General features: G+C 49.1%; 2 protein-coding genes, 1 long non-coding RNA gene and 1 other non-coding gene across 21 annotated transcripts in view; 1 reads left to right on the top strand and 3 right to left on the bottom strand.

Annotated features, from left to right (window-relative positions):
* Positions 1 to 6,401, bottom strand: part of map7d3 (MAP7 domain containing 3) — a 38,037-nt gene extending 31,636 nt beyond the window's left edge. For 16 of the 18 annotated variants that reach the window (XM_088597208.1, XM_088597207.1, XM_088597204.1 and 13 more), the window contains exon 1: positions 6,284 to 6,400. In XM_088597208.1, the coding sequence (XP_088453334.1) occupies positions 6,284 to 6,329 (46 nt within the window). In that variant the 5' untranslated portion in view covers positions 6,330 to 6,400. Of the gene's footprint in view, positions 1 to 2,992; positions 3,054 to 6,283 lie in introns of those variants that run through there. The other 2 variants (XM_088597190.1, XM_088597191.1) reach the window with 2 other exon arrangements.
* Positions 6,402 to 7,075: 674 nt separating this feature from the next.
* trnag-gcc (transfer RNA glycine (anticodon GCC)) lies at positions 7,076 to 7,146 on the bottom strand. Its single transcript has one exon. It is a non-coding gene; the product is annotated as a tRNA-Gly (tRNA).
* Positions 7,147 to 8,745: 1,599 nt separating this feature from the next.
* Positions 8,746 to 15,388, bottom strand: LOC148654034 (uncharacterized). Its single transcript, XM_088597187.1, has 11 exons — positions 15,172 to 15,388; positions 14,458 to 14,524; positions 14,256 to 14,369; positions 13,318 to 13,496; positions 12,801 to 12,910; positions 12,365 to 12,415; positions 11,647 to 11,805; positions 11,007 to 11,163; positions 10,215 to 10,371; positions 10,088 to 10,127; positions 8,746 to 9,227 (listed from the first exon to the last, which is right to left on the bottom strand). The coding sequence occupies exons 2-11, from the start codon at positions 14,488 to 14,490 to the stop codon at positions 8,944 to 8,946; spliced, it is 1,284 nt and encodes a 427-aa protein (XP_088453313.1). The 5' UTR covers positions 14,491 to 14,524; positions 15,172 to 15,388; the 3' UTR covers positions 8,746 to 8,943.
* Positions 15,389 to 15,724: 336 nt separating this feature from the next.
* On the top strand, positions 15,725 to 17,901 carry LOC148654035 (uncharacterized). The gene is made up of 2 exons (XR_015941553.1): positions 15,725 to 16,935; positions 17,458 to 17,901. It is a non-coding gene; the product is annotated as an uncharacterized LOC148654035 (long non-coding RNA).
* Positions 17,902 to 21,233: the final 3,332 nt, after the last annotated feature.

A 21,233-nucleotide genomic window follows, 5' to 3' on the forward strand; every position in this document is an offset into this window, starting at 1 on the left:
AGGGTGCTGTCTGCTGGGGAAGGGGGTGGCTGATGAAGAGGGCATCATGGAGAATGGGGCTGGGATCTATATTAGGTACTGATCTTTCAATGTTGACAACACTGGGCTGTAGGTTTCCACTACGTCAGCCCTGTATACAGACTCGGAGACACAGAGACTCATGGGGCGTCCTGCGCTTAATTAACAACACACTTCATGTTATAGAGCTGAAGTGGCAACGTGGTGCAGGATGTTATAGATGAGACTGGATCAGATAAAAAACAGGCAGTGACAACCAGAGCACAGGGACTAAAACAAGGTAACAAATCTTGAATGCCATTATGCATTCTTCATTGCAAAGATACACAGATTCAGCTTTGCACAGAGCTGGACTGTATAACAAAAGCATTTCAAACAAACAGTGAACATATGGTAGATTCAGATCCATCTTGTATGATGTCTAGAGCCAGAGCAGGCATCTACAGCACTGCCACTGAAACTCAGTCCACGTCACTCTGTTTCTATGACCTTGCCATATTTGCATCTCTCAATTTACATGTGCTATTTCAACAATGAAGCTGCTAAATGACTATGTTGCACCGCCTTGCCAAGCTATACTATGCTATAGATCTCTTTTTATAACTGTTACTCCTCCTCCAACCACTGCCACAACAGAGGTAAAACAGAAAAAAAATATATAAGTATATACACATTTACTCTGGTCACTGTACCAACATAGGCACTGAATACACTGCTAACCGATATCTGTACATGACTGGGATATAGACAGCCCTTGCCCACATAGCTTATTTTTATCTTTTAGGCCTTTATTATTTTGTCGACTAAAAGCAGATTTAAAAATGCACCACAAATAAAAACAGCAAAGCAGACTGCGACCTGCAGGTCCTCAGAGCAACAAAATTCAAGACTAGTGCACTCCTGTGGGTAGAGCCACTGGCACACCAAGCAGGGCCTGTTTTTCAAACTAGCACAGCAGAAACACTTGCACGTGCCAGGTTTGCAATGCATAATACCACATCTAGCAACACTGGTCTTTATATTCACTTTTACATGACACATTGGACTCTTGTGTGTCTTTAAGCCCTGTGAACCCACCCTGAGAGGAACTGTTTCAGACAAGAAATTTCAAGGAATTTCATTAAGTGACAAACTGCTCCACAGACACGATCTCCAGCTGTGCTCTTAACCCACCCTGGCTAATTTATTAATGACAGCAGCAAAGGTGACATCTAGAGAAATCCTGGTGACCACACAGCAAAGCTGATAGATCCAGCGTTTTTACCACCGAGTCCTCGAGAGCCGTCTCACGCTCCGGGTCTGCAGGAGGCTCTTTTCCTGGCCGAGAGCGAGGGCTGTCTTTGCAGGCAGGAAGTGTCGTAACGCGGCTGCCGGAGAAAATGTGCCTGCGCTCCAACAATGCAGTCTTTACTCGCGGGCAGCTGTGGCCTGCTCTCACACAATGGCGATCTGTGAGGGATTACTGGGGATCTATTCACACAGCTCTGCAAGGATGAGCGCAGCTAATTAACAACAGGAAGTGGTCATTAGTTACTGGCTAACAAGCATGCTAAAGGAAGTCTGGAGAAGTGGGATATTCATTTTGCATTAGTGTCCCTATCCCGGATTTTCCAAATGCCCGAGTCAGATCATCTGGTAGCGGAGGAAGGTCTTTTCACACCTGCTGAGGTCTTGACTCCCTGGCTACATCCTGTTCGAGAACACGCGGACGCTACTAAACAGGCCCCTGCCAGGTACTGACCCCTCTGGCAGACCTGAAGGCCCACGTGTCCACCACCCCAAAAGCCGCACACCCCAGGCAGGGGTTGCAGCCAGCCGGTGCCTGTCCTGGGAGCACAGGGCGCAGAGTGAGACGACATGCCTGCACTGCGCTTAGAACCCGGCTCTGCACAGAGGCAGAGACAAAACAAGATAAAAGTCGGTGTCACTTAAATTCGCCCCCAGCTGTGCGAACGGCAAGGTTCAAAACGTTTTCTAGACATAAGTCACCAAGTTAAAAAAGATGAACTCATTGTTACGTAGCTCATTTTACCACAACCTAAATTTTTCATTTTTTAGGAGAGGTTACAGCTTTTATTCCACAAAGGTGTTAAAAGGGCCTCCTTAAATCTAACCATATGGTCAGATCCTCTTCCTACACAATGTCACTAATCACTGAGATTGCCCACTGCCAGACCAAAGACAGACCACTCCCAGAGTGTACCTAAGGCAGCCAAGATCGCAAGACGGGAGCAAAGGGAATCAGACAGGAGGTAAAATTCTCCGTAGCACTTTGCTACCTTGTGGTTATTAATGTTGACACCTAGATCCGCCATATCAGAGACGTGCCTTCCCCAGCTCTGACACATCGGCCCCTGCTGGGACAGGGCGCCGAGTAGGCATCTGAACATCCCTGCGTGTGTGCCACCTCTGGAAATGGGATCTTGGGCTGTCAAAGCTAAGAAAGGGGCCCTAAACTACCTTTTTTCCTCAAAGCTGACGCAAGCAAAACAATTCAACCTGCTGCCAAATAAAAAATGCAGAATAATGAGATTTTCCACTTTTTTTTTTAATTACTTTCAGTCTCGACATCTTGTGCACATATGTATGGCTACGGCTAACGTTCTTCAAAAAGAAAGCTGTTCTTTTATGGACTTCAGCTTTTAGTCACCTTTTAAAGAATTACAAGAACATGTCAAGGGATAGCATTGTGTATACTCAGTCTTTATGAGTGCAGTCCTGTTCCATTTTCTTTTATCTCACACCATCTGCAACAGCACTAAGGTTGCAGCCTGACAAGACCCCTCTGAGTGGGAGTGGGTCGAGGAAGCCTCTCACCCTGGGAGAAGATCCCCAGGCTACTAACATATGAAAATCAATTGATTTTTACAGTCCTGCTGTACAGGTAAGTTGCAGGTGTTGGCTATGCCAAATGTGGCCAAGCAGGTGCATGCACGAAAACAGTTTCTGGATGTTATCAGGTGAACACACTTACAGGTCCTGCCTATTCTGTGTCTTCTTGCTTCAAGCCACATCTCCATTTCTTTACTGCAACCCAGGGGATAGCACCCAGCACTGCCGGATTAGTCCCGATGCAGACTTGGATCAGGGAGTACTGACTTGATCATTAGGAGCTCCAGCTGAGGACATCTGCTTTACCTCCAAGCAACAAAACCAACATGGATGAGGAAGCAAAGGTTCACATGCAAAGGTAATCATCACCTGAAGCTGATATCTGACTGCGATCACATAGTCACCCAGCACAATGCATTTCATTTCCCTCAGGACCCTATAGTGTTACATCTAGGTGTAAAGGGCACTGTAAAGATACACCCAGTGTGCAATTAAATGTTATAAAACTAGATGTTGAAAAATAACAACGGTACGTATCACTTCCTCTGGGAACAAGTCATTCAGAGAAATCCTTTAAGAATCAGCTCCTTTGGTTGTAGGGACGCTTTTGTACTGAGAAACTCGCTTCAATTACACAAGCAGGACTAATCTTAAAGCTGACCAGAAACCCAAAAGAAGTGGCGTCACGTCAACTGTTCTTTAAAATCCTGTCAAAAAGCTATATGCAGATGGATGAGCAAGCAAAATATTGATTTTTAAAAAAAACGGCCCATTAATCTAACTCCCCCTGGGATGAAACGGGCCTTGTACTCTCAGTGGAAAGGGGAAGACTGCTCTGTGACACCAAAACAAGGGCACTTTTTTTAAAAGGTACTGTACATGCAGCCCTCGTTCAGCTGAAGACCCCAAAGCAAAGACACATGTGAACCAGCATGGGCACGCTGTAGCCTGGCCCCCTCTGAGCGGAAAGGGGCAGGACAGCCTCAGGACACCGGCACAGCTCGTCTCTTGTAAGATTTCTCCGACGCAACTACAGTTCCCATTCGGAGGGTTGCACTTAAGTAGAAGCAGACAAATCCTAGGTTTTCTGCACCAGGGGGTTTTTCAATCAGGAAACCAGGTGTCCCCAGGGGTACTCAGAGGCTGAGCCAATGTGCCCGGGGACAAATGGAAACTTGAAACAAATGAATACACCTACATAGTGTATCTGCTGATCTCCATATCAGCTTTGGTACTCTAGTTAACAGAAGCGGGTTTTAGGACACCTGTATACTTAAGTTTGAAGTTTAAATAGGGGATTCTCACTGGGAGGTGTTTCTCGAAAGGTGACATGTGTCCAGAAAACTTTATTCTATACCAGCCCAGTTCTGTGCAACACGTTACCCCTCTACTGCGTGTTTTATTTCTACACACAACACCTCTCACTGGAAAAAGCTGCAAAATGACACTACCAACAATAAGGCGGCTCGTAAATAAGAATTAATAAGCAGGATAATTAACTGCTTGCATTACAGACTGTCGAGGCAGCGTGGAGACCAGGAAACGGTTCAGATCCGAGCTCTTTTCCAGCAGACATCACAGACCCTGAAGAATTCAGATTGCCAGCTCCTTCGCTCGGGAGCACAGTTTCGCGATGGCTCGCTGTTCCTCCGTGTCCCTCACTTCCCGTGAAGCACTGCTTACATTCCGAAACTTCCCACATTTCACCGGCCTCACACAGCGGCGCTTCCTGGACAGGGAGCTCACAATGGACGCTTTTAGTTCCCCAGCTGGAGAACTGCAGCTGCGAGCTGGCTGTGTCCTGAACTCCACCGCCACAAAGTGGACGACCCCAGCAGAGCTCAGTGCGCGTGCAACAGTGTGGAGAACTGGGTGTGAGTGCAGGCCTACAGAGTGTCACCCACAGGCCTGGACACCAGGAGGTACGATATCTGTGCACAGGGCAGGCTGAGCAATGCTATCTGATTCACATTCTTCTGGAGGAGAGCAGAAATATTCAACTGGGCTGTGCTTCCAATGCAATACTGACTCCAGTACATTTACTCCTACTCACCGAGATGCGGACTGTATTGGCGATGCTGAGAAACCGCAGATTTCACTGACCTGTGCTGCAGGGAACAATGCATTTGAGAGCCACATTGAATCGCAATCCTCCCAAGTTATGGTGGAACTAAAATAAAAACAGCTCAGCGATTCCACTTGGACGACTCAAACAATGGCACAAGGGTCTAACTGCATGTGTCTCTGGGACAAGACTGTGAAACATCTGAACGGTTTATTCTAGAAATCCTGAAAATCCTCCAAAATCTCAGTCCTATTCAAAAGGATGTCTGCAACCCAGTTATGCATGCTGTTTTTATATGTTACCTACTTAAAATACCTAGCTATTTGTATGTACAACACTACCTCCCCAATGCACCAGTCCACAAATTGTAATACTCCTGAAGGATGTTATCAGTTCACAGTACTGTACCTCCATGTTCAACGCATTCGCAGAGTGGGCATTACAAAATGCCTCTTTACGTCTCTGTTAAGTAGCCATCATCAGTCTTCGCTTGAAGACAGCTACATTAAAAACGCAAAGAATGCCAACACCGCGATGTAGGGGGAAACCACACAGTTTCAAAAAAATAATCATCTAAGACAGGAAAGACGAAAACCACCGCTAACATTTCCAGACAAGACTCGGCCAGTTTCCTACTTCTCTTGTAAGAGAACGACTGCTCTGACAGCCTGCGTCACTGGACTGTACGGTACCGTCCAATGCGGACCAAGTCCGGAACAATTCGGCAATTAATTCAGCGGCTTATTTTTAAATCCCGGTTTTGCCCCGGGCTCCCCACGGCACGGATGTCGCTTGCATCGCGGCGGGATCAGCCGGGCCCCTGCTCCGGATGGGGCAGGAGCCTCTCGGGTCTGTACTGGCGGTGCCGTTTCTTCGTTTTGCCCCGGTATCAAGTCGGATTTTGGCTCCTACCGGGGGTGGGGGGGAATCAAGTCTGCCGTCTCCCGTCTGGCGCCAGACAACGGCTGTCAACCGGCCCCCAAATTTCAGCTCAGTTCTCCTCCAGCGCGATTTGTGTCCTCAAGCAAAACATCGCCCGCTAGCAACCACCAGCGTTTTATTTAGAGTAACTATCACCCCTACAAGCTTTTATTTTCAGTTCATTAATCCTCCCTCGGTAATTATGCACAGCGGTGCCCCAGAGTTGGTTAGTTACTGAGCCCCCCCGCCGCCGCCGCCGCCGCCACCTCCTCTCCCAACACTACACAAACTCACACCATCAACCGCCGTCAAACAAAACAGTTCCCAAACCGCCCCAGAACTCGCCGACCCCGGTGCGATTCAAGGACACGACAGCCCCGGGGCCTCTGCCGGCTCCTGGCACACGGAATCGGCCTGACAGCCGCCTCCCGGCTGAGCAAATCTTACCCATTTGCGCCCGCATCCCCTTCAGAGACATCGCGCCCTCCGCCATCTTTAACAGAAATCGCCTTTTTTTTTCCTCCTCCGGCGGCTAGGGTGCGCGCCTGACGCGGGAGCGAGGACTCTGAAGGACGCCGGGCCGGGGAGAAGAGCGCCGCCTACTGGCGCCGACGGCCGCGCACTGCGGGGGATACCAGGCTTCGGGGGGTTTTAGTTAGGGCGGGACGTGGGACTATTCCACGTTTTAAAACTATTTTATGGAACAGGGGAAACACCCAGCCCCTACAGATACATGCTATATGCCCTAAACGGCCGTGCAAGTCGCTGACAAAGAACGTTTAGCAAATTCTGCGATGTATTTTGGACACAGAAGAATGCAACTTGTAAAACGGGTTCTCGCAGTTATAAGATATATTCAGAAGGCATGTCATGAAATTTCATTTGTTAATGTTGTACCATTTGCTTATTTTTCTGGTGCTAGTGAAAGCATTTCTTTCGACATGGGGCTTATACTTGAGGTACAGTGATTGAGATAACAGCACAGCGCCACAATCGATTAAAACTCGCCCTGTAGTCCCTGTAGTCGCGCCCGGTACTTGGTGATGATTCTGGACACAGGGCGGAGCGCAGACATAGGCCTCCCACGTGACGGCGACGACTCGCTTTCCAGCAGTTCCGAGAGCGCCTAAGAGATTTGGAGCACTTTTGCTTTCATAAGTCATTTTGCACGTACCCAGCTTCGACTTCCGATACTTTATTGCCGTAACTGCTAGTTGCAAGGAATTTGGTAAAAAGTGTTGCATTGGCCGGGAATCGAACCCGGGCCTCCCGCGTGGCAGGCGAGAATTCTACCACTGAACCACCAATGCAGGACTGGGAGCAAACTCTCAGCATTTCAATTTTCAGTAATATACCAGGTGAAAATGTTGCCTTTTACATACCGCGATTGGATTAACTCCTAACACCCTGAGGAAAAAGCTGTCAGCCAAATTGCTGAATGGCTGCAGTGTTGCACTGTTAAAGAAGCTAATTCAATCACAAAATTATTATTAGCGGTTGTAACTGCAGTGTCTTCTATCACCATCAACAGCCTGTTATTGAAGTGCATCAGCTGTGCAAATGAGTTCAGGTTTTGGCCTTGCAATGTGTTTATTGTTCCCCCAGTTTAAGGTGGAAAAACGTCTTATCTTCATTTCTTAAAACATTTTACCTTCCTTTCTTTCATTGTCTCATCACGATGGGCCGTTGGAAAGTTGAGTGTGGTCAATACTGGGGTAGGAGACAGTCAAGGAAAGCCAGGTCGCTGCTGTACATGGCGTAGGTGGACCAGTAGGTGGCGCTCTCCCTTCCAGACCAGGCATTCGAAACTGATCCAGCTGTAAGGGGATGGTGCTGTAGAGACTTTAACCCCAGTGTCCTGGCTGAACCCCTAAAGATCACTGCCTGGCCTGGCCTGGCCTCCCTAAAGATCTCCCTTAAACCCGCCAGTGACATAGTGCTCACGCCTCCATCTGCGGTGTCGTGGGGCCGCTAAAATTAAGCCGTTTACCCACAAGCGCGTACAGCAGAACCGCAAAGGGGAGTCTACGATGGCCGGCGTGGACAGGGATAGGGATGGAACAAAGCGACCTGAAAGAGCCGGGAGGGATTGTGTGAGGGGTGAGGTGGTTCGACATGTCAGGCCTTCCCCCCAGGCTCAGAGTGTCTGAGAGATCTGTGGCGGGTGAATCACGCGGAGTGAACAGACCCACGTTGCAGGTTCCTGCCGGGACGGACTTGGTGACTCAGGGAGTCCCAGGGGCGAGGGGTGGGGGGTGGTTGGGAGGAGCTGCAGTTCACTGTCCCTCCCTGTCTCTCCCCACTCTCCTGCCTGACCCCCCGCCCACCACAGCCTCCCCTCTCATCTCCACTACAGATCACTGACCCAGCAGCCTGCTCATTCGCTCTTCATGGGAAACAGGAGAACACACGCAGCTCTCGGGGTTCAGTTAGAGGCCAGGGGTGCTCGGGAGTTATTCACTCAGGCTGGCTGTGCAGTGGAGGAGAAGGGGTGGCCGGAGTGCAGAGGGCAGGCCGTCACCAGCGTGCGTTTGCAGGGCAGCAGTGACAAATGTCCTATCTTAATGGGCTGAAGGTTCCATTTTGATGACTAAGGGCTTTTTCCTTGACTCATTTGCAGTATTACAGGCAGCAACCACAGCTTCACCAACCCGTTCTCGTGTACGTTGGAGTTTTGAAATCTCTGATACTCCCACGACCTTACAGAAAACAAGGGCCAGCAGTTTTTCCACAACACGGAGCTGCAGTAAATGACATGTTTACAGTAATCGTTCCGTCTACTGACCTATTGCATGCTCTGAAATGTCATTGTCTCAGGAGGAGGGTTTTTATGGACCTTGACTTTTTTTTTACAGTAGGAAAATGTGTGAGAAGCCAACCTGTGTCACCTAATGTACACCACAACCTACACAGGCACTCCTCTGCTGCAATTGTTTATTCCCAACAGGAAGCCACAGGTGAGAAAACCACTTTGAGACAGTTGCTGAATATTTAGTTGTGTCTGTCCCTCGTTTGTCCTGGGAAGGATACCCTCCTCTGAAAGTATTTGTTCAGTTTGGCAAGTGTCACAGCCTGGGATGGGCCCAGAACAAGGCCTGAGGGCTACCCTACCCGTAGGAGATGGTCTCCACGGAGACCAGGGCCTGGTGTATCCTAGCAACAAGGTCAGGCCTGTGGAGGGAGGCCGCAGCGCAGGCCAGCTGGGGCACCTGGGTGTAAGTGGATGTGCGCAGGTACTGGAAGAGGTCCTGGAAGCCGTGCAAGTTGTCGAGAACCTCTGGCGAGACGCTCAGAGCCCGGCCCAGCCCCCTCAGGGCCCCACGGCCTCCTGCGTCCACCAGCAGAGACAGCTCTTGTACGCTGTCGTAGTCCAGCTCTTCCAGGCTCCTACCTGGGAGGCACAGAGACAGGTTTCCCAGAACAACGGTCTGTGAGGTTCAGACTGGGGCTGTGAGGCCACCAGGTGGGTATTCCTGACACTAAGAATGACTGAATGCTTTGCTTAAATAATGTCAGGGAAGACATTACTTAAGCAAAGCATTCTTCTAACACTCTAAAGAAGAAAATGTGTTGGCTAGAAAAAAAACCACAGTAACAGACTGATTAAATTATTGAGGGTTTCTTTTTGTAAGTCCGTGTCAGACTAGTTATTTTATGTGTTAAGAGTTTTCTGCATCACGTCCATTGATCAGTCATGAGAGGCCTTTTTCTTCCTGCAGACAGGGATGTAGCAAGCAGATTCTCTCCCGTCACCATCCCAGACCCCCTGGCTACACTGCTGCTACACACTGAGATTTCGGCCAAGACAGCAGTTAGTTACACCTGCAGTCCAACAGTAACAGAGGTCGATGGATTGTCAGTTTCAGGAACTGCACATTACTAGACAGAAACTGTTGAATATTCCTCACTGTCCCGTCTTAAAAAACCAGTGATGTAGCCTTGTCCATTCGTAGTTCTTATATATACATAAAACCTAGAACGTGACTCTTGTGTTCACTAGTCTTACAGTAGGTGCAAAATGTCCTGCCTGCACAGCGCATCTAAAGAAATGGCTGAGGAACGTGGCCAAATTACAAAGTTTGTACTTTGCCACATAAAACATGGTAGAGACTTACTACCCTTAACTCCAATCTCTTGTTTGGTGAACTGGAAGGAAGTAGCTCATACCACCCGTCCATAATGTAAAAGTCTTCACTCTGAAAGAAGCCTGGAGTGTGTGTGGTAGCAAGGACACATCTGGAAAGACGATACCTTTCGCTATTTTGCAGATCTCCTCCGTCTTGCGCTCCATCTGCAGAGAGTAACAGCAGAGGGGGTCAGTTCTGGGTAGGGCTTCTCAGTGCAGCGCGGCGGAGGGGGCGACGTCACTGTCTCTCACCTCCTCCAGGGAGAGCTGGGTCTGCTGGTGGTGCCCGTCCTGCCCCTCCCAGTCTCCCCCCCCTCCCTGGCCGGAGGGCTTGACGTTGGTGGTGACGTTGATGACGATTGAAGCAGGGGGGGGGGGCGCTTTCTCAGAGCACAGCATGTAACGGGACCTGAAGACAGCAGGCATGAGAGGACAGGCCCATGAGATGCTTCTGCACCCAGTAATCACTCTGCAGAGTCAGCCTCTGCGGAGTACCAGCTAGATCACAATCTCCCAACCAATGCTCATGGATGGAGGAAGTGCTGATTAGTCGTTAACAGTCTCACAATCTGGTCTCCCTAAACTTCCCTGCTGAGTCCAGCTGGTGCCTCGGTTTCTCGGGTCTCCAGCTGAGGTACTGTGCAGTGCCTGTGGGCCTGCTGGTGCACACATCACCCTGCAGCGGTGGACGAAAAGGCTCCCCTCCTATGTATCAAGTACTTTGGGGTCCTTCAGGCTGGACATCACGATACTGATGCAATTCACTGCTGTCAGCCTTTAATCAAAGGGCCGAGGAGGTTCCTCTTCTGCAGCATTGTGGGTCAGAACATCAATGATCTGCACGTGGCGGTGAAAGCGTTTAACAGGCACCTTTCACTCCCTGCTGCCTCTCCTATCAAGAGCTTTGCCCACAGCTTCCAGAGCTCCACTGCACTCTGGGCCAAGGCAGAATTTCAACTGACGACACTCTGGCCACAAGCAGGTGCCTGCTCCTGCCTGTGCCCTCGAGCAGAGTGGAAAGGAGAAGGGCAGGTTCCCCACTACCTGGGCGGACCCCCAGAGCTTGGGTGCCTCCGCTCCGGCTCTCCCTCCTGGCTGTGCTGTCCGAACGGCAGGAGTTTCCGCAGGGAGGCTGGGGTACGCGAACAGTCAGGTGGTCCAGAGGGAGTTTCCAGGGTCCCAGGGCTCTTGCGCTCCTTGTCTACACACACAAGCACGGGATATGTCAGTTCGGTGTAAGCGTTCAGGAAGGATAGGTTCAGATAAGTTTCTATTCATTACGTCATTTCCAGATTGGCCTGCCATGCGTTGTACCCCAGTAGGCCAGGAAGAGCCCACTAGAGCCCTACAGACCAGAGGGTTATTTTTTGCAGTCCTACTTACAAAAGAGATTACTGCCTTTGAATTTAGAACTGAAAACTAAACTGAGCTGTGCACCAGCCCCAAAGCATGGATCTCTTGAAATGAGTTTTCTCAAGCCTGGAGAAAACTGGCACAAAACTAATACAGTCCTTCAATTAAAATAAGACAGCAAATGGCTACAAAGCAGCAGTGAGATAACGAGGGGTCTGCCTGGTTCTGAGACGTGATGGCCTCTGGTGTTCACTCAGCTGCACCACACTGCACGGGTCTGGCTGACTAGAACGCTGTATATGACAACAGGACGTCATGCACCCAAACAGACCGGGGGCACGGGGGCCGGCGGGCTGGCGCGCTCTGGAGTGGCACTCGCTGATTCGCTCCACAGAGAGCAGCAGCCCCCACAGCAGCAGGACCAGGGAGAAGGCGGAGACAGCGCAGGCTGCGCCAATCACAGCCACGGGGGGCGTGTCCGGACCCGCCCCTGCAGCGGACACAAGAGGAAGGAGTGGCGAGAGGGGCTCCACCTGCAGGCTGTTTTACGAATAACACTTACGCGTGTGAAATGCTACACAGCTAACATTAGGTGGATTTATCAGGGGATTAAAAACTAGGTGGGAAAACTGTTTTTAAACGGTCAAATGTAGCTTTTTCGTCTGTGTTGCAGGACTTGGCAGTGCCTCATTATACACGCCTTTTCTAGACTGCACTTGTCAATCCAGTTGTCTGTTGTACGGTCCTGTCAGGGGTAATTCTATTGAACGTACCTGACTAGTGTTTGCACTTAGTTTATTGCGTTTGCGTCAATAATAATTGCGTTTTATTGTGTTTTGTAATAATGTCTACTACGCCCTTCTTTGTGATTGTGCTTCTAGGACTGAAAAATATTTTTTTCCAGTTTTTAGAACACAGGGTATTGCCATTATAAGTAAACTATTCTTAGTCATCTTTGATCAAGGCAGCCAAAAAGACATCTAGCAGTCAAACAGATAAATAATTACAGTCAAACACAATTAATAGCCACAGGACGTGTGTGCACTCACCACTTCCAGTACTTCCCTCTGGAAATGCCTTGTCTAGAAAAGGGGTGACACCTGAAAGATAGGGGCTGTGTCATTGTTTGAGATGCACAAGGTTTGAGTCTTTTTCGTCCTTTTATTCTCAAAACTGAAAGATACAACAACAGTACAATAGCTCAATCCATGAAGATAAGATTTTCCATTCTTCTGTTGTGAGAAAATCCCTTAAGAGTTACAGCATTCCAAGGCATATTGACCCCAGAACCCAAGACCTGTGAGCAAATTGCTCCGCTATCATGCACATTACATTCCAAGCTCTTTTTCAGTTATGTTTAAGTTTCACCTGCTTTATTAAAAGGGGGTTATTATCAAACGCACACACAAAAGAATTAAAACAGCCACACGTTTTAAAGGGCTGGGGAGTAACGAGTGTGTTCTCTCTGCAGGAGTCTTGCTTTACCTTTCCACTCCTCCGGCCTCGCTGTCGGGGGTGGCAAGCACTCTCGGCGGATTGCCCCAGTGGAGCTGAGGCAGGGCAAGCACATTTGCTCCTTCGGCGTCTCGTAGTACCTGGCGAACACAGAGCGGCGGGGTCACGGCAGGAGCGCAGGCTGCGGCGCAAACAGCGCGCCGGCTCCCTCTAGTGGCCCCACTCTAGTGCTGCACTCCCGCAGGCTGCCTGACTCTTTTGCACAAGATGCGCCCAGTCCAGTCCAGTAAAACACCTGTTATCCGAACACGAGGTCCATGAAAGCAGGTGTGAAAAAGAATCAGAAGTCTTTGCCGTTTTCGTTTGCTTTGCTTTTAGAAATAGAAATGCCGTGTCTTTCTATTGTGCTAATAGAAAGACACGGCATCGGTTTATTTGTTTACCATTCTTTATCGTTCTGTGCAAAGCGCTGCTGAGAAATGGCATACGGGTGACGTGCTCTGCTCTGTGTGTGTCTGCAGGAGCCAGACCTGTATGGGCGACTCACCCCCCCAGGCAGCCGCCACACTGGGCATTACTGCTGGGCTGACAGGGCACCCTCTCCTCGCGGTTCAGCAGGGAGCACCGCGTGCACTGCCAGCACGGCGCCAGCGCCCAGCCCTCGCTGTACTCCCCCTCGCCACACGCCTCGCAGCGCGCAGCCCCGCCGTCGCCGTAGCCGCAGTCCTGGAAAACAGCGTTCGTGAGCCCGTCCGCACTGGCCTCCGGGATAAACCTGCCCCACCTGCGCTCCTGCCATGTCACCCTGCAGCTCCCAGCTGGCAGCCCCACTGGGGCTCAGCGGGTGTGAGCCTGGCCACTACCTGGACGGGAGACTCCTGGGAAAGCTGAGGCTGCTGCTGGATGAGGTGTAAGTGAGGCCAGCAGGGGGCGATCACCCTGCGGTCTGTGTGGGTCCTAATGCCCCAGTATTGAGACGGGGACACTATACTGTAAAAAGGCACCGTCCTTCAGATGAGATGTAAAACTGAGGTCCTGACTCTCTGTGGTCATTAAAAATCCCAGGGCGTTTCTCGAAAAGAGTAGGGGTGTAACCCCCCCATCCTGGTCAAATTTCCCCCTGGTCTTTACCAATCAAGGCCTCCTAATAATCCCCATCTCTGAACTGGCTTCATCACTCTGCTCTCCTCCCCACTGAGAGCTGATACTGCATACTGGCAGTGCACATTGGTGGTGGAGTGGGAATCCCCATTACCTGGAAAGCGCTTTGAGTGGAGTGTCCAGGAAGAGTACAGAATGATTGTCATTATTCTGCAGACTCCCCTGCAGCGTCGAGAGGGGGCGAAATGCATGAGGAAAATTACACTCAAACTCACGCACAGGTCAGGCCCCTTCTGGAGCACCGACTGACCAGGAGCAGAAGAATGAGACCCTTCAGAAACCAGAGCACTGAGAAAGAAGACAGCTGCAGGGGAGGTGCGTCACCTCTGACAACTGCTCCCCGGGGTCGCACACAAGACAGGGCAGGCAGCTGCCGTTGGGGTGGAGGTACTGAGCTTGATCGCAGCTCCTGGCCGAGGCACTGAGCACCCACTGGGCCTGCAGAGACACAGACACTGGCTGTGACAGCAGACCTGTTCTCAAGCCCCAGGCACAGGAATGACCATGCAACAGACCACGGGCTTACCATCAGGAGAGCTGCAGTGATGGAAAACACCATTGGGAAGTTCCCCTCCAATGTTTTTGAGAGTCAGCTGGGGTAAAACATTAAAGCCAGAACAGATAAAATACTCATGAGGTAAGAAGAGAAAGTGGTCATCGTACTGATGACATTATAGAACTTGTTGTTAAAAAAAAACTGAAGTTCATGCTGCTGAATGATGAAATGCAAGACATTCAAAACTACGAGTTTAAAAAAATCAAACTGCAATTTGTTTTAGAGTGTAATACTATTTCACAACACCTTAAAAATTAGATAATTACTTTAAAATATTCTGGTATAGCAGAAATATCAATATTTCTAGTGTTGTTTCATTCTATTTAAAGTAGAATAAAATAAAAATCATTTTGTATTTTTGGGGTATTTATCATAAGAATAATTTAGTTTTACTAGGTAAATACAATTATGTTAGCATTATTCCATTGTACTTAGTGACAGTTCAGTAATTACAGTACATGAATGTTAACGCATTGTAAAGGGGTGTTTTAAACCTATCCTAAAACACCACTTTATAAAATCCTATTTTTAAATATCTAGTGACAATATGATTATTTACATCAGACATGCATATGATTCACTAAATTAAAGCGGCTCGCTTTCGTTATCTCAATTACATTTTTTTCTCTGTATTTAAGTTAGACCTTTCTCTGGGTCTTTAATGCAAGAGGAGATCTGTCCTACCTTGTTTTGGGCCAGGTATCCAGGTGAGTCCAGGTGGTCAGAGAGCACACTGCCTGTCCCTGCAGGTGGTCAACACTGGCTCCTTCTCTCCTCTTCTGAGCTTCACAAAGGAGTGGCTCTTCAGAGGAGCTGGGACACACCTCCGTACCCTCCCACAGAGAATCAGGAGCGAGCTCCGGCTCTACCCGGAAAATCCCCCCACCTCCCAGCATCACCACCCCCCTCTCCTCTCCCCAATCCATCCTCCCTGTCTCCAGATCCCCTTTGAACTAAAAATAGGCACTCCTTCACGAGTCCCTAACAACCAGGCCAAACACATAGAAAGCCTGGCCACCTGCACAAGTTTATTTGGCAGGTGTGCAGAACTGGAAAGAATTTGCTCATTGTTTGCAGTAAAAGGTGGGAGTGAAATAGACACTGCGTCAGAGTCTGTGGCTGGTGGTCACTGCGTCACCTCCCCAGGCAGATCAGCTGAGATCGGTCATCCCAGGCTGAAGAAAACCGACCTTCACTGGTGCTGTTGTTCTACTGCTGGAAGAGGTGAGATGGCCTTTGGAGATGCAGGGGATCATGGTGGCTTGTTGAGGGGAAAACAATGAGGGGCCGTTCCTTAGTTCTGTAGATCTGGAGCAGGAAAGATGCAGCTCATCTGCCCCCCAAGAGGAACAGGCGCTCACCTCACCCAAACAGGAAGAGCTGCATATCACACGATCTGCAAGAAACCACACTTTCAGATGCCCCTACAAGAGTGCAATTATATTCCACTCTTGTAGTCCCATCTCTTCAGATCCCAGAAGCTAAGAGATGTCGGGCCTGGTCAGTGCTGGGACAAGGACCTCTGAGGAATACCAGGAGGTTGTAAGTGGTGTTTGAGGAGCAGTAAGTGGGAGTCTTCACTCTGGATGAGAATTCCCAAAACAATGCCCTTATAACAATGATAACAGTGTTGTAGGAGGTACTGTCATTCGAATGAGACTTTAAACCAAGATCCTGGCTCCTTGGTCATCAAGATCTCAGGACATTGTTTGTATCAGTGACACACACCAGCCTTCCTCTGCAACACAAGAAAACAAAGAGCAGAGATCAGAAAATCCAAATAACAGAGGGTTAAAAACTGTGCTAGCTGTTCATGGCAGTCTAAGACTTTCTTTTCCCCCAGGATCTCTACGTGAACTACCAGCAACTCTTCCTTTCTGTTTTTCTCAAAGACGTACTCATTCTGAGACCCACTCCCTTTCAAAGTGCTGCAGGGGCCCCGGAGAGCTGAGAGCAAGACGCAGGATCGCTGTCCAGACACACGTCACACCTCCGCTAGCTTCACGTAGAAGCCAGCCCTCCCTCTTCCCTCTCACACGCAGAGAGGGGCAATGGGAGCCCCGGGGTCCCATGTCGTCAGAAAGGACTGGCTTCCTGCTCCTCATTGTTCCGATCCTGAGATTCCGGGCGGCGTGTGCTTCCCTGCGGGAGATCCGATTGGCTCCCCCTGTGCTTGAGGACTCGGGGCTTGGCAGGCGATGAATGAACCTGTTGTTGGGGGACAGAGGCTTTTCTCCCACACACCTGAAATCAATACCTTCCCTCTCCAGTGCTGTCAGACCTGAAAAAGAGCCGACTGGAGCACCTACGCAAGACGCAGCAGCCCCTGCGTACTCACACTGGGCCTCACACACAGGGCCTACACAACGAAGGCCTGTCCGGGGAATCCTGTAGAAATCCCCACGATGGAGGCCCGGAGATCCAGCCTTTTTCTCGGACTTTCTGGTGGTGAGTTTCTCAACTGTCTGGTGGCCAGAAAACGCACTCGGAATGTTCTGTTTTTTCTGAGCGTCACACGTGAGTTGGTGTTAGCATTTTGTTTTGACCATTTCTGAATCGTTTCCCAAATTCAAGTTTTGGGAACAAACAAGCAATCATTAAATGGGACCCCTGTGTGGATCCAGAGAAGTGACTTAACGAGGGGCACGGCTGACATTCCTTTGATGGTCAATGCTCCCCTTTTCTATATAGAAAGTCGAAATGACAACAAGAAGGGGTATCCAGAGGTCTGCCCACGGACAGACAGTCTGTGCTGTCTTCTGCCCAAGTCGCTTAAAACCATCTGTAACAAATTAACCTGGGCACAGTGTGTCTGCTCACAGCGAAGACAGATAGCCATGCAATCTTTATTGCCGCTATCAGGGCTCCCAGCTGAAGTCCGGGCTTGTCTCCCTGAAACTGGTGTGAGATTGTCATTTGAGCTTCACTTCCCTATTTTGCTAAATGCCCTGTTTGTTTCTGTACAAGCAGACTGGCCCCAGAGGACAGGAGAGACAGATCTCCACCAGGCAGATGGTGGCAGACGGCAGCACTGTTTTGCCAGCTTATCTCCATTTTAAGGAACTGCTCCATAAATACAGTAAGAAAACAAACTTCAGGTGTTGTTTTGCTACGTATTCAAAGGGTCCTTTGTTGTTCAGCGGTTAAAGACCTCAGCCCCTCAGACACAGACGCTTCTGGGGAAAGAACGATCTCTACCTGTGGGTAACTGCTCCTGTTGTCAGCTACTGTCCCGGGAGACACCTGGTGTCCAGCCTCATGGTGGCTCACCTTCGAACTGCACAACTGCTGCATTCGAGATTTTAACACATCTGCCTTTAACACCTGTTGATGTATTATGTGCAATGCATCCACACTTGTGTAATATTATTGAACTCTTAATTGAGCTGTTGTAATTAAACCATTACCACACCACTATTTGTCAATATACATGAATATATTGTTCTGTCAAATCCATGGTCAAAGACTTAAGCCAAAGCAAGGAAGTAGGCTATTATTTAACTATAAAGACTGACAGCTACTATGCGGTCTACTGTGATACAAGTGCTAACAAAACTTTACATGTTCTTGTCAGGTCATGTTCTGTCCTGTGTAAGTGCCGGTAAAAAATGTGAACATGGCTCATAGAGCAATTTTTTTAAAGAGCTTTTTCCAGCAGCTGAATCCTGCAACTCACAGCTGGCAGCCCACTGAAGCTCAGCAGGTGTGAGCCTGGTCAGTACCCAGATGGGAGACCTCCTGGGAAAAACCAAGGCTGCTGCTGAAAGAGGTGTTAGTGTGGCCAGCAGGGGCTGCTCACCCTGTGTTCTGTGTTGGTCCTAATGCCCCAGTACAGAGATGGGGACACTGTTAGCCAAATTTCCTGCTGTCCATTATCAATCATGGGCTCCTAACAATCCCCATCTATGAACTGGCTTCATTATTCTGCTCTCCTCCCCACTGAGAGCTGGAGTACTGGCACGCTATGGCTGCTGTTGCATCATCCAGGTGGGGGCTGCACATTGGTGGAGGAGGGTCCCCATTACCTGTAAAGCGCTTTGGAGTGTGTGGAGCGTCCAGAAAGACGATATACAAGCGTCATTATTTATATCATTTTCATAAAAAGTAGTAGAGAGTTTAAGGTAAGGCCCTCAATCCATATCTTCTCCCACAAGATGGCGCCAAAGCTCTTATTTCAAATCGCTAGGGAGAACAAGATCGTAGGTTGTGTAACTCGTAATGCTGAATATGTTCCAATATATGATGCTTCAAAATAATTTTATGCACACCTGTACCCTTATGGAACTATTTAAAAATTGATAAACAATTCATCTTTATTTCACCATTTCTTTCTCAGTCCTCAGTCCTGCAATCTAAAGTTATAGTTAACTTTGACTCCTGATGCACATTTTGCTCTTATGATGGATACATGGTATAAAATGCACTATACTACACTGATTCATTCTGCAGTTGTTGCAAGGGGGCCTGACACAGTGTGTTTGCTGTAGATGATGATAGCAACTGTGTTGGTCGGTCTGCCAGACCCATAGAGACAATCCCACAGTCTGTAGGATTTTTAAAGCAATTGTACTTCTTTTTCTGAGTCCTCTCCTCCTGCGCATCACCAGAAACCTGCAAGGTTTCAGAGGAATCCAAAAAGATCTGGACTCCTATAACATGCTGTGACATATCTAAAAGCAACCTATCAACTTTTTTTAAGGAATGTTGCGAGATGTGGATCGCCCTTTAGTGAGCTCATGAATAAATAACTGCTTTACACTTAGCTTTGTGATAAAGCATCTTTTTTAAGTCAAATTATCGATCCACCCTCAGACAGAGGCCACTATCAATTACCGATCAATAACACTTAAACCCACAGCTCCAGGAATGTGACTCGCGTTTGTGATTTAATTAGAATTCATAAAGAAAGCCAGTTACAGTAAGTCCCAAGAGCTCTGAAAGTCAGCTACATACAATTGCATTTGGCATGCAATACTGATTTTTACAGAAATACTCATTTTTAAGTAATTTGGACACACGAGAGATGGGTGTGTTTTGATGCATCTGATTCTATTTAGCAAATACTCCCCAGAAAACTGGTAACACTCAAGAATCAATAGAATTTTACTGTCTTGTACAATTTCATTGTAGCTCACTGCACTAGGTCCTGTCATCGATATCAAAGCTGGACTGGACATTGCAAAGTGAGTGAATGCTGCTTAAAAAGAAGAAGAAATCAGGCTCCAGTGAAGACACTTGTTTGGGATGTGTCGCGGGAGACTCCTGTGTCGTGCGTAGTAAAGACCCCGGAGAAGGACAACAGGGAAGACACAGCTGGAACGGGACAGGATGACAGACGGGGGGGGGGGCGGTGACATCAGGGATCCGGTGCTCGGGGGGGGGGGGGGGCGTGGAGAAGGTGAACGAGTCCGAAACAGTCCAAAGGCGAAATCAGGGCGCGGTCCAAAATCCGAGGCCAGGAGGTCCATCCGAGACAAAGACGAGGAACAGGGGACTTGGAACCAGGAACACAGAAGATAAAACCATAACAGGGCCAGGCTCTGTGAGCCCCGGCCTCAGGCGGTCCGGACGCCGGGGTGAAGCCTATGCCTCCAGGTCTCTCCTGGAACCGCTGGTAGGCGGGCTTCCAGGCGTCCGTCTTCCCACGCTGGCCCCCCAGCTTCGGAGGCACGGGGTTTAAATAATACAGGGGAAACCAGGGCCAGGGGTGCGTAATAAAGCTAAAATAGAAAAGGGTGGGAGCGCCCTCTAGAGGAGGGATGACGACCGTGACAGGATGCAGACTGACAGCGGCAATGTCGTCTGTGCCCTGTGATAAGCTGACCGGATCTTCCCAGGGGGCAGTGCTCAGGTGGCCGAGCGCCCCCAGAATTAGTGATACACCACACTCCCCGGAGGGCTGCCAGGAGCCCAGGAACTGACGGTGCTCTCAGTGTCAGCTGCACCGGCCACAGGCCCCTGTGGGCTCTCCTCTCGGCGCAGTGCAGGCCCTGCTGTGGAACTGACCTGACGGTACAAAAACGGCAGCTCTCACTGGTCACCCGCACTGCCATGATTCCTCCCACGAGGCAACGCTGGAATGGGTCAGTCCCACACGGTGATTCCAGCAGACGGGAACAAACCAAGGAATTCAGATGACAAACAAAGACGAAATGGACAAATTTCCATGAGCAGCAGTACCAGCAGTCAACAAAAGCTTATCTTGATCTTGATTTAAAAGCAGCATTGGTACAATTAGTTTGGTTGAGTTCTGGGGGATGGCTCAGGTGGCCAGAGCATGCTCTCTGTGCTTGGTTAGGGTTTTCTGCATGCTGCCATTGTTTGGCATGTTTTCCTATATTTTGCTCCTCTGCGCCAATGATAATCTCATCAGGCTGCTTGTTTTCCCAGGGCCTGTGGTTCTGTTTGAGCAGTTCAGATGCATGGCTGGAGCGAAGCCAGTTGCTCCCGTTGGTGTGTGTGTGAGAAGCAAAGATTTGGAGTGTGAAGGTGAGCCTCAGCAGAAAGGAAATGAAGCAGATGTGAAAAGATATGGTGTGCAGTGTGAGAGATTTATAGGCGTATTATCCACAAAGCAAATCTTCTCTCCAGTGTTTATCAGCTCTGATGACCCAGCAGTGGAAAAAAAAAGAAGAGAGAGAAACACTCTATCTGGGAAACGTATATTGACCACAGGGGAAAACGGAGTCAATATTTATTCAATCAATCATTTTGAAGTTAGAATTACTCAGTCAGATTTTGCAAAG

This window comes from Lepisosteus platostomus, chromosome 10 (genome assembly GCF_059453375.1).
Source record: "Lepisosteus platostomus isolate fLepPlt1 chromosome 10, fLepPlt1.hap1, whole genome shotgun sequence".
Lineage (NCBI taxonomy): Eukaryota > Metazoa > Chordata > Actinopteri > Semionotiformes > Lepisosteidae > Lepisosteus > Lepisosteus platostomus.

What these genes read in the sequence shown, in the direction of transcription:
- LOC148654034 (XM_088597187.1), bottom strand. Translation starts at nt 14,490, where the DNA reads ATGGTGTTTTCCATCACTGCAGCTCTCCTGATG. An exon ending in TCACTGCAGCTCTCCTGATG is followed by an intron (nt 14,370 to 14,457) that starts GTAAGCCCGTGG and finishes GTGTCTCTGCAG; the next exon opens with GCCCAGTGGGTGCTCAGTGC. An exon ending in GATCTGCAAAATAGCGAAAG is followed by an intron (nt 9,228 to 10,087) that starts GTATCGTCTTTC and finishes TGTGCCTCCCAG; the next exon opens with GTAGGAGCCTGGAAGAGCTG.